The sequence below is a fragment of the Eurypyga helias genome, unplaced genomic scaffold (genome assembly GCF_000690775.1).
Source record: "Eurypyga helias isolate BGI_N326 unplaced genomic scaffold, ASM69077v1 scaffold5840, whole genome shotgun sequence".
In the NCBI taxonomy this organism is placed as follows: Eukaryota; Metazoa; Chordata; class Aves; order Eurypygiformes; family Eurypygidae; genus Eurypyga; species Eurypyga helias.
In genome coordinates, this window is record NW_010226130.1 from 29,782 (window position 1) to 42,638 (window position 12,857).

A 12,857-nucleotide genomic window follows, 5' to 3' on the forward strand; every position below is an offset into this window, starting at 1 on the left:
CCACCAGCCGTTGGCAGCTCTGCTCCTGGAGCTGGGCACTGCTGCTTCTTCACTTGGTTCTTTCTCTCTATTCAGTCCCCCTGTTCCTCCCAAATGTGTGTTTTCAGACCCCTATGCTTTCGTGCCATCAGTGCCTCTTTTTAACCTTTTTTCTTGCAGTTCTTCGCTGGTGTTTCCATCCATGATCCAGCAGTTTGGAAGTACATTGAATGTCTCTTCCCAAAGCCCTCTGGCTCCAGCGTCATGTTCCATGTGTCTCTGCCAAACAGAGCAACTCTTCTCCCCAAACCCAAACAACCCTCTTCCCCATCACACACGCATTGTGACGTGTGTAACCATCCTTGCCCAGATGGTTATCTACAGAACCTGTTGGAGCTTTGCCATCACTTGTCTTTGGGGAAGGGTGTGTGTTTTCTGGAGGTACCTGAGAGTCGCAAGGAGAAGGTGAAAACGTGGCTCTGTTGAAGTTAAACCATTGATACCAGTGGGGCAGGATATTGCTCACAGGCCACTGGGCATGTTTTTGGGCCTCCATGAGATAGATCACTGTAGGTAATGTCTGGACTGAGCCTGGAAGACTGGGAAATGGAGAGAGGAGCTGCATTGCTCCTCTCGAGTCCAGAGGAAGCCATGAAGATGCTCAGAGGGCTGGAGCTCCTCTGCTATGAGGAGAGACTGAGAGAGTTGGGCTTCTTCAGCCTGGAGAAGAGGAGGCTCTGGGGCGACCTCATTGCAGCCTTCCGGGACCTGAAAGGGGCTACAAGGAAGCTGGGGGGGGACTTTTTACAAGGGCCTGTAGTGACAGGACAAGGGGAAATGGGTTTAAATTGAAAGTGGGGAGGTTTAGATTAGGTATCAGGAAGAAGTTCTTCATGGAGAGGGTGGTGAGGCACTGGGACAGGTTGCCCAGAGCAGCTGTGGATGCCCCATCCCTGCAAGTGTCCAAGGCCAGGCTGGATGAGGCTTGGAGCAACCTGGTCTAGTGGAAGGTGTCCCTGCCCATGGCAGGGGGGTTGGAACTAGATGATCTTTAAGGTCCATCCCAACCCAAGCTATTCTATGATTCTGTGATTGCAGCTGGATGAGAAAGTGCATTTTTTGCCGTCTCTTTTCCTTGACTAATGGTAACAGAGGGTTTCTGCAATAGGCGTCCGTCTCCCTGGGTGAATTCGGGACATATCTGCGAGACCACATGCTGTACTCTATTGGATTTAAAAAAAAAAAAAATCTTTTCACAAGGAAGTTCAATCGGTAGCCTTAGTTTCTCTGTTGTGAGACTTCAAATGGACCTGAAATTTGTGACGCTAAGAAATAATTCTGGCAGGATAATGCTTCAGACATTTTGTTCTTCGCTGACTTTCCTTGTACTTTAGGTGATCCAAGTACTGATGTTCTCTTTTGTCTCCCAGAGCATTACTTGGCTTTCTAAATGAGTTTTTTTTAAATACAATTTTAGTGGAATTGTCTGAAAGCATGCAGCCCCTGAAAATAAAAACCCCAGTGTGGAGCCCACAGCTACGGCTCCGTCAGAAGAGGTAGCCGAAACTCATGGGGTGTGTGGCGGTTGCTGCACTGATTCATACCGCAGTTTGAAACTCCGCTTTGTGGTTTCACCTCTCAAAGGTTTTTCCCTTTGCTAGCTGCTTTGCTTGCCTGCTTTGCGTGCTGTGATTTTTTTTTTTTTTCATTGTGGTAGGGGTTGGTTGGTTTGTTTGTGTGTTGTGGTGGTGTTTTTCCCTCCACGGCTGGCTGCTCAGAATCAGTATTCCCTGATGTTTTTCAAGGCTGAGAAAGACTTGGATAACAATCTCTCCCATTCAGTGGCTTTTTCGGGTCAAGAAGTAGGTAATAGCTTGAAGCTGGACAATCTCTGTAAAAACCCAAGCTTTCGGGCTGGAGGGTTGAGGATCTCCCTCACAGGGCCTGGTTGTGTCGAGCTCCCGCAGGTTCCAGTCCCTTGGCAAGGTGCAGCCCTTCAGCTCTTTCTGTCCACTAACTCCTTTAACGCACATTCTACTTTGGAGAACTAAGGCATGGACTAACTTTGCACCATTTGCCACTTCACAAGCTAGAGCTGGCTTTGGAAGGGGAAGGGGAACACCCCCACGTGCTTGCATGGTTGCCTGTCCTCCTCTCCTCTTTGCCCTCGTCTGAGCTGGTTGGGCGCTTCCATACTGTGGAATATATGTTCACTGATATCCTAGAATCACAGACTGGTTTGGGTTGGAAGGGACCTTAAAGATCATCTAGTTCCACCCCCTGCCCTGGGCAGGGACACCTTCCACTAGACCAGGTTGCTCATGAGTCCTTGCTGCATTATTTTATTTTTTTTTTTACCCCTCAAAAAGCCCATGGTTCAATTTGCAAATAATTTCAAACCAATCAAACTTGGGTTTGGTGAACCAGTTACTCAGCAAAACGTAAGAGTTGCCCGGCTGCAATGCAGTATTCTAGACTAAGGCACCTTGGACTAAAACCAGAATTTAAGAAACCTTTCTGAATGCTTTAGAAATTTTAGAGAAGATTAGCCAGAAATAGATTGGAAAGAGCAAAAAAGTAGCAAATTAAAATTCTCTGATGCTAAGAGAAGTATAGGAAAGGTCAAACAGCAGACTTTGCACTGAAGGCAGCCTGGAGCGCGGGTGAAGATGAGCTGGAGAACCAGGCAATGAGAGCGCCTAGGTACCGCCAGCCCTCTGCTTGCTTTTGAAGCTTGGAGGGACAGTAGTGGTTGTTGGTATCATTTTTCTAATAAAGCTGAAACCAGTGAGAAAGTGATGGGTATTGATTAGTGTCAGCTTCAATAAATACAGGTCCAGCTCCCACACTGCAAAAGATCATGGAGAATCCTGCAAGTCTAATGTAATTGTTTGGGACTCATGAGGGCTTCCAGGGCACCAAAGCTACATGGAGTCTTTATTGGCTGTGGAACTTGGATGTCTTTTTCTTACTGCATAATTCAATAGAACGGCTGTTGGCCAAGTAAATGCTGTTTTGTCTGAGTTTCAAAAACATTAGTTTTCAGCACAGCTTTATGTTCTCAGATGTCTCAGATCTGTGTGAACAGGTGGACTGAAGGAGACGCTATCTGTGGTACTTGCGTTGCTGAGGAGACAGGTAGGAAGCTTTACAATCACCTGCTGAGGAGACCCGGACACCCAAAGTGCCGCCTTCAGCTACCAGAAGATGCTACTTTTCCCTCCAGCCTTGCGTCCCCCATGCTGCAAGGTGTCACTTTCTTTCTTTAAAGCAAAGTCAGTTAGTGTTTCGCTTTGCTATTGAGCTTTGTAGGCTACCTTTTTTTTTTTTTTGGGTAATGAGAAAATATAAAGAATTTCTCTGTGGAACAACTGAAGGAGTAATATTCTCTGGCTCAGCAAGAACTGAAAGAGAACAGAGTCTGTTCTGACTCCAGATGAGGGGACCGTGTTACTGCTTCTGTTAGCACAGTATGTGTTAATAATGAATATTTTTAGTGTTTACATGATCAGTATTTTTATCTAAACATATAGTTTTTTGAAGCATAAAGAAGATGGATATACTCATGGATAACTTTTTACCTTTTGGTTCTTAAAACGAAACATAAACCATGGTGTTACAGCCAAAGATTTGTGGAAGGTTTTTGTGCTTGTTCCATCGGTCATTGTTCAACTGATCACAGGCATTTTTAGAATCAAGTGAACTGGGGGCAGCTTGGTTAGGTAATTCTAAACTAGGTAGAAACAGGTGATAGAATTCAACTAATCTAAGTCCAGTATTTAGATAAAACCCATGATTCAGTGCAGAAACTCAGATCTTGAGTGACTGCATTTTTACCATTTTTAGGCAGAATGTCTTAATTACAGGTAGCCTTTACTGCTTATGTCAGCAGAGCTCTCAGTTAACTTCTTGATTATTCTAGCAACTGCTTTGTAAGGTAATTTGAAAGGTTTTTTTGGTGTTGGCTTTGACATTTCCCATTTACTTTGCAAAAGTAACAGGTTAGAGGCTAAACGGTCTTTATACACTGTTCCAGTTCAGGAGGCAGAAACTACTTCATACTTTGAATCAAGTGCCTGGTTTACCCCTAACAGCTTCTACCGTTTCTCGGTATTTGATTTGAGCCATTGATTTGTCTCGTTGTTGAAGCATCAGTTTGGGTTACCACTATTTAAAGAAAATTTAATCGATTATATTAACTTTTAAAAATGGAATATCTCAATTTGCTGTTGCTTCTGACAATTTTCCAGTATGTTTAACTCCTTTTAAAAACATTTCTCATGGAAATGTTAGCTAACAAGTGAGCTTTCCACTAACTCTCCAACCAGCATTATACCTATATGGAGTTCTTTAATTTTAGCTAGTTAATGTGTGTGTATCTATGTATATGTCTACCTGTATGTGTGTGTACATATATCTATGTAAAAGTCTTCCCAGCCCGTTGTGCATTCGCTTTCCAAAGTCTGATTTCATTCTCTATAGGAAGAGCAGAGTAAAGCGATTTTATAACACTCCGCAAAGTGAATACAAATGCAATTTCTGACCTCTCTCAGCCTTATGTACACAAAGATGATACGGTCTTTAATTCAGGAGATAAATTCCTTGCTACATAATTCTTGAAAGGCTTTTCTTTTGAGGTGTGGTGGGTCTGATCTGTCCCTATAGGAGAGTAGTCGATTGCCTGCCAAGGAGTATGACATCCTACCAGCTACATCTCATTTAATAGACAAACAACCTCAGTTTGATTAGGCGGAAAGCCAATGTGAAGGACAAGTCAGACAGCACTGAGTACAGCTTGCTTATCAATAATAGGTGAATAACCTGACGAAAATACAGAGGTCCTGAAATGATCGGCCCTTTGGAGGAGGGGGAATAGATGGTGTAAAGAGGCACATGGAAACTCATTTTAGTTCTGGCACTTGCAGTTGAGTTGGGTGAAATTTTTTGTTGGTGATAAAAAATACTGAATTTTGTCTGAACTTCCTACACATGAAGAAATTAAAACCCTGAAAATGTTGAATAATTTCCTGGCAGAGGGTTTGAAACAAGCCATTTCCCTTCTTTCCCCTGAAATACCTTGTATTTTTAAATGAGTCTCTGAATTGAGACCTGAAGTGCTTGATTTCATATCAAATGAGTAAAATGTGGTTTCAGTTGAACTGAAATGATTTGTTTGTTTCTTCACTTTAAAAAAAAATTCAGTATTCAAGTCCATTTGACCCAAAAGGCATTAAAAATATCTTGAACCTGCCAGAAAACTAACCAACTGTGTGATCACCTGCCTCTAATCCCTCTAAAGCCCACAGATATTAATGCTAAATTTGTCTTGGAAAAGAAATACTAAAGCCCTGCCCACGTGCGCTGGGGAGATGGATTGCCTTGCAAACCTAGGCTCTCATCCCTCGCTCCTTGAAGCTCGGAGGCGGTTCGGAGGCTGCAGCTCTCGGGGCTGGGGAGTGGGAGATGGGAGCAAGCCCTGTCCCCTTCCTAGGGACGGGGGGAACTGCAGCATGAAGACGGTGATTTCACTTTCCTCTTTTGCATTTGTGTTGTTCCAACTTCTGCCTCTTGGTTTGCCTTCTCCCCCGAGGGTTTTGGTACCCACGCATCCCTCCAGCTTCTTTCCTCCCTCCCTTCCTCCCCGTCTCTCCATCCCTGGTACATGTTCGTGAGGAGAGCTGCGTTGTGGAAGCTTCTCTTCTCAGCTGTTGTCTTTGGGACCCAATCTCCCACCCACACACCGCAGTAGGAAGGGCAGCGTTCAGCACTTTGCCTTTCACAGGGCTTGACAGATTCAGAGCTCTTGTACAAATAACAAAAGAAGCCTTTGCCCTTATTTTGAAACGCCTTGGGAATAAACCTCGTGTGCTTTCGCTGGAGCACAGACTGGTTCTCTCAGGGTTTTTTACTGTCATGTTGAAGTTTAAGAAATTCCTGCATCCTCCAAGTTAGCTTTGTCATTCTTCACAGTCTTTAATCAACTGCAGCTGTTTGGTTATTGCAGAAGGTCCAAGCAGATTTAACAACAAGGATATTTTCAAAACATAGGTGAAATGATAACTCCTCCTTGCTGTCATTCAGATCCTGCCAGGGTGAGTAGCCAAGGCCCTGTACAGCGCCCTCGAGTCTGAGCCTTTGCTCGGACTGTCCGGATGATGTTTTCTTCTGGTGAAACTCAGATTAACCTTTCTTTTTCCAGCTGACTGCTGGCGTAATGTTGTGAGATACACAAGAAGTTGGTGGAACTTAATAGGTAGTTCAAATTGCAGGCATTTTTCACCCTAGAGTTTGGAAAACTTTCTTCCTATGCTTTTCTTCACAAGGTGAGAGCAGATGTTTACTTTGTCTAATTAGAAGATCATTATGATTATATAGAACAACCGAAGCTGTTTGCATTGTCATTTGTGTGACAAGTTATTTACACCGATGAGACTCATACTATGTTTGTTTATAATTGACATTGAAAACATTTAATTGTCTCACTTGCAACTTTGTGAGACTTTATACCTGAAAAATAAGCTTCCCTTTTAAAAGGATGGAATAGTTCCACTTTGGAATATTACCAGAAGGCAAGATTTGTTGTTCTGTTGTTATGGCTAAAAAGCATTGGAAAGATGCATATCTGCTTTAGCCATTATTTTTCAGTGGTATTTCCAATTCTGTATGCTTATTTTATATACTACTTTGTCTTTTCTCCCTCATCTCACCCACCTGCCCTTTCTAGGAATTTGACTCTTTTTTTTAACCTGTGTGGTTTTAATGTTTGTTTGTTAAGCTGTAATTAAATTTAACTTCCCCTTATTGTGGAATAGTTGGCTTATGGAAAGACAACTGCCATCCCCTGTAACCTGTTGTTATTCAGGTCCTGTATCATGGTTTGGCAATTCATTCTGTTAAAAATGCAAGTGGGATTGTTAGACATGTCACCTATGAAGCCAGGGGGTCAGCTAGGCAGCTTACTTAATGTGCTAATTTGCTGTAATTTAATCATGCCTGGAATATGGATTGGCCGTTCAACTATCTGGTGGCAGGCTTGGACTCAAATTGCCCATAAACACCTCGTTAAAGCCTGGTCGGGGACAGTAAGTTGTGGGTCAGATCCTGATCCTTTGCTCAAAGGGAAGCAAGAAGGCTCTGCTTTTGGGACTTCAGCTGGCATCTCTGGGGCTTGCACAGCTTTGTCAGCCGTGGCTCTATGCCGAGTGCCTGCGTGGAGACGTGGCTGAATTCTGCAGTTTAATTAATTATGCATTAGCTGCAAATGAGATTGACAGCACTGAGCGCCCTTTGTGGCTCGACGTGAGTCATGGGAAACGACGGCCGCTTTGCACAGGTGCACGCGTGCACGTGAGGGCTGGCGAGGGATGGAGCCCTCTTCGGGGGCAGCCGTGGGCTCGCTGAACGGCTGGTTGGGGTACATCAGCCAACGTGTTTTGCAAGTCACAGGCTCTGCAATACAGGCCCATTTACAGTGACTTGCCAAAATATTTGCAGGATAAGCATTTCCCAGATGCAGTCAATTAAGTCAGTGAAACTTAGGAGTTGGCCCACAAATTAATTTTCTACAGAGTAGCTTTTTTTTTTGCCTCTTTTTGAGCTTATTTTTAAGCACTGAGTTAGAAACATCTTGCTCATTCATTATTTGATGCTAAATTGTGAAATCTGTGTTTGCATTGGTAAGGTTGATAGCTGAAAATTTTCCAAAGGTTCAGTTTTGCTGTTGGAAAAACTTCATGTTCAGTTCTCAAAGAGCTCCATTTCAACCAGGTCACACAGGTTGGTTTGCCTGGCTAGTTTGCCATTCCTTTCATTTCCTGTTTTTGATTATTATGTTGTAATATGAAAGTTAAAATCGTAATACAATATGTTTCACCATTTTGCAAACAAAAAAGTTCTAGCTCTGGGTATTCTATTACCTTGCTCTCGCTTAATCTTTTAACAGTGCAATTATCTCTCATCTTTATGTTACTCATTGTGTGACTCTGGCCCTGATGAGATCAATTTAGTTTTCAACTTTTCTTTTTAGTATTGTAATACCTTTTCTCTTTGTTGTGACATGCCAGAAAATATCTCCTTGGCAACATCTAGCTGTGGTTATTCTTAGTGCCTCTCGCCTGGCCGTGTGCCACGCATCCACCTGGCCATTGTCACTGCGCTAATTGGTTTATCCTTCGGAAGAGACAATTTCTAGTTTTTCAGTTTTGAAAGTTTGAAAGTTCTCCTCTGTTTTGCCAGTTCGGTAGGTTTCAGCTTCATTATCCTTTATAACTGATTCTGGTAGGCACTTGGGTATGTCCTAAGATTTAAAGTCACTGTGTTGTTGTGTAGGTGACAGGAAGGAAAGGGAACAGTGATTGTGCCTGTGTGTTTGCAGGGATGTGCGTTCGTTCTGCAAATATGGGACAGTTGGCCTGCCCCAAGACGTTTACAAGAATTGCTCTCTAAAGGCCCAAATACGCACTATTTGAAATACTGTTAAATGTTTTGAACTCCTCCTGATTTCAGATGCCTCAGCCAGATCATTGCGGCAGGAGGTCAGCCGCTGTATCTGCTGGCCTGCTTGCAGCTGGAGTTGGAGACCTGGTTTTGAGAGCTTACCCCGACACGCGTGGCAGACTTGCCCCAGACAGAGGAAAGGTGGAGCAGGCTCTGTGTTAAAATGGGATTTGACTGGAAACAGCGTTACCGTAAATTAAGAGGCAGCGAGCTCATAATGACATCCTATGGGTAGCAAGGCATGCGGCCTGAAAGCTTCCTTTTAAATTATGGCTTCTTTGGAGATAAGGGCAGGACAAGGATGAGGATGCCTGGTGCATGCCTGTCCTTTAGACTACTAGTGTGGTCTTGCTCTTGATTTATATGAAAAAGTGGAAGAGGAGGAGTTTGAACGCACCCCCAAAGGCAGTTCTGCTGCAATAATTGCTCCAGGTTAAGGATTTACCAAGTCGCAGCTGCTGTGTTAACCTGTGATTCAAGAAGTCACAAGAATCCTATGAAAATTGGGCCCCAAGTTAAAACTGTGTTGAGGCAGTGTCCTCCTGGGGATGCCTTTTGTACAGGGCTAACTTTGTATCATGTGCCCCCTGCACTGTGCATGATTTGCTTCTCTTGTTTAGACATTTTCAATTTGCTTTCACCTCACAGGGGCTCTTTTCCATTTTAATTCACCTTTCTGGATTTACCAAGTTTCCTTGTGAATGATCTATAGCGGAAGTGTCCAAATGCAGACTGTAGCATGGGAAAGGGTTTTATAAATTATGAAAGGCCAATGTAGCTGAGCAGGATGGTTAAGGGGGAGAAGAAGGACAAATGGAGAGCATGTGGAAAACAAACCAGAAAGCAGAGAGGAAGATGAGCAGGGCTGTAAAACCAGCAGAAATAAGTTTTTAAAAAAGTTTAAAAAATCAGAGAAACGAACACAACACATCACTATTGTGTGCAACTGGAATGAAAAACAACCCCCCAAACTGAGAACCTCAAAAATGGGAGAAAAAATTGCCAGGGGATAAAAAGCAACATTTGTTGACTGTTCATTGTTGTCTCCAACCTCCATGGGTTGGGCTTCAATTTACCATGGAAGACAAATGAGGGTTTTGGCGGAATACACAAACCAGCTAATGGGGGCTAATTGGGGAGGCAGTTGATCGAAGAGGACAGACGCAACAGAAGCTTACAGCATCCGAGTGTCAGGGAGCGTTACAGAAAGATGACTTGTGATTTAAAGTGCAATTCCCAAAAGAGCAGTTCTTTGTCAAGCTGTCGAGGGCGTTTGGTACTTTTCCAGAGGTGCAGATGTACTTGAGCAGTGGGAAGCTGAGAGCTACAGCAAGTCCACCCTGCCTCCTTCTGCTTCCCTACCACACAGCCTGTTCCTCCTGCGTTCGCAGCACCAAGTGACGGATGGCCTCACGCCTACGCTGTGATCCCGAGGCCCGGGCTCGGAGTGGCACTGCCACCAGCTGCATTGCAGCTGAGCAGGGGTGGGCACCCCGTGCTTCTGCGCTGTCGCAGCACTGCATGTGCGTGCCACCGCAATGGAACCGACTCCAGCTTGCTTTGCGTCGCTGGTGGGGTTAAAAAGAAAAAAGAAAATTTAAAAAAGCTGGTGGTTTGCAGCAAACCACAGAAAGGAATGGAAAACTGGGAGTCCCTTCAGAAACATGTCCCAGGAAGGGAGATCGGTGGCAAAACAGCGACTCAGAAAGTGCTCATCCTTGTGAGGCTGCAGAGAAGATGCTCAGCAGTTGGCTCAGGTGTTTGTCTGCTCCCGCCGTGACAGATGAAGTGTCCCCAAAAGCAAACAAGCTGCATTTGAAATGGCAGCTGGCCTGAATGCTGCACACCCAGATTTGAAATTCCAGCGAGTTGCTGTGCTGACAAGCCACGGATGATGGCTGAGAACATGACATGCAGTTCAGTCTCCCACCTGCCTGTCCTGGTCTCTGCTTTGGGCTTGCCAGACAGGTCCCTATTCCCTACCCGAAAGAGGAGGTAAAAAATGAGAAATTGCTTTATTTTGACTACATTGCTGCTACGAGACTGGGGAACCCTAAAGCTGGTACTGTTAAAGTGCAGTAGCTTCATAAGGGACTCTTTAAGACCTGTAGGTGCAGTTGTATTTCCCTGAGCCTTTTTGAAATGGGTCATGAAAAAACAAAAGATCACAAGCCAGAAACTGTGCTTGTGGTGGATGTCCTAAAGGGAGTGACAGAAAACACAGGGAGAGGCAGTTTTCGTGGCAGGCAGCGTGTTCATGCTTCAGCAACTCACAGCATCTGTTTGAGCTTTGCCTGCCATGACGGGTAAGGCAGAATCAGGAGATGTCATGTAATTATGTTTCTGTAAAGCATGTGATATCAAAGATTAATGAGCATGGCAAAAAATCACAGAAAATAAGGTGCTGTCAGACATCCCAAACTGTCACAGATGGGGAATTTTTCTAAAGACCTGCAAAGGCAAAACTGATGTTTGTGTCAGTGTGAATTTTCCCTGTCCTAGAGAAGGGATCGGAGCCAGGCTGCAGAGTGGTACTTGGTGTTCAGACCTCTAGTCCCAGCAAACGTAGAACCTCAGGCAGAGCCCAGAGACAAGAAGTAAAATACCAGATTGGAAAATGGAACAGTTCAGGTAAAAGACTGGGATATTGCACGTTGCTCGGGAGAAGGGAGCAGAGCAGAGGGATCTTGTACCACATGTAATGCTGTAAGCAATTTGCACCTGCATGATACATACCTTTCCTCCTGGTTTCGATGTAATTTACGTGTATTAGTGCATCAGTGGGACTGTCACAGCTGGGGACATTGGTTCTTGAGTCAGCAAGTGACTAGGACTTAGCTGCCTAGGAGCAGTTAGGATCACTTGCCTGCGTTAACTGCAAGGAAAAATGGAGTAGACCCAAAAAACGCCAGGCTGCAGCATCAAGCAGGACTGTGCACACGCTTTTCCCTCAGCAGTTTTGCTGCCCAGCCCTCAGCTGCCTTCTGCATCCCCCCGCACCGCGGGGAAAGTCTGTGTCAGAGGCAGGAGCACAAGCCAGGCTGCCTGGCTCCTGATTTTGTGCTTAAGCCAGAAGCACCGGTTTCCCTTCTATCAGTAACTTGGGCACTTTTTATTCCTTCACTGGAACACAGTCTTCAGTGTTAGGTGGAGAAAATCATGGAAATATCAATGAGGTTTTAGCTGGCTTTAGAAAAAAAGGTTTTTTTAGGGATTTTTGGGTGAACTGGTACAGTGCTGCTGTCCTTTTGATCTGTTCTGGATGAATAAGAGAAAAATACAACCTTGTCTCTCGGTGGTTAATTTTCACAAATGTGAATTTTTCCTAGCGAGAGCAGGGAGAAGGTTTCAACACAGGCTATTGTTAGCCCCTGCAAATGCCAAGTGTCTGCTCTTGGGAGATGGAGAACAAAGTTGGCACCAATAATTAGTGGCTGATGCACTGATTTGGCAAAAGTTGCTGAAAATGAACAACTGATGGAGAGATCTTGGGCTGATTTAGTAAAAAACAGTACAGTTTGGGATTACTTTTGGGATGTTATTGTGCAATGGGATCAGAACGAAGGTAATGTGGAGAAGGTGAAGGAGGAGTTTGGTGTCTTATTTAGCACTCTGACTTTTTCTCTTGAGCTTTTCTAGCATATTGTTAGCAGTGATACCACAGAGTTACTGATGTTACCTAAGGAAAGTTGAGGTGCCAGAATATGGCAAATTTCTCTTTTACTATAGATGCCACGTAGAGCAGTAAGACACGGATATGTATTTGGCTGTGACTGTCACTTAGGAGCAAGTATAACATGGGCATAGCGCAGCATGGGCCAGCAAATCCAACAAGTCATCATCCAAGAGACTGAGAGGCAGAGCCCGAGTCCGTGTGATGTGTGGTCAGGCCATGCGTGGAGGCATCCCTGGCTGTCCCAGGAGAGCCTCCTGGGAAAGGGTACTTGGTGGGAAGTTGGCATATGGATCAGAAGCCCTGCAGCTCCTGTTGTAAATGTTTTGAGCTGTGCTGCTGGTCTTGGGATGATTCCAGCACCAGCTGGAGCTGGTGCGGCTCGCTCTCTGCTGGGAAGCACGTGGGGTCGGTGCCTCTGAGGTACCAGTGCCCGCTGGGGGTGTTGTCTGCAGGGGGTAATGCTCGAAGGGTGAAGGTAAATGTGGCTGTGAGGAATCTTACACTCCAAGCAAAGTTTTAAGTAGTTGGTTGGCACCCACTGTCAGCAAGACAACTCCTAGGGAACCTCCTGATAACTTTTCTCAGGAGCTGGCAGGAGTGCAAGGGCTGTAGTGGGAGAGTGAAGAAGTGGGGAGCAAAGAGGGAGGAGCGGCAGCTCTCACTGCAGGATGGTGGGAGCACATTTTGCCTCTGGCTGATATACTCA

At 44.8% G+C, this 12,857-nt stretch overlaps 1 protein-coding gene across 1 annotated transcript in view; it reads left to right on the forward strand.

The window, feature by feature from the left end:
- Positions 1-10,774: 10,774 nt before the first annotated feature.
- The window catches only part of ADAMTS2 (ADAM metallopeptidase with thrombospondin type 1 motif, 2), a 57,735-nt gene continuing 55,652 nt past the window's right edge, over positions 10,775-12,857 (forward strand). Inside the window, exon 1 of the mRNA XM_010151728.1 lies at positions 10,775-10,781. Within this exon, the coding sequence (XP_010150030.1) occupies positions 10,775-10,781 (7 nt within the window). The remainder of the gene's footprint in view (positions 10,782-12,857) is intronic.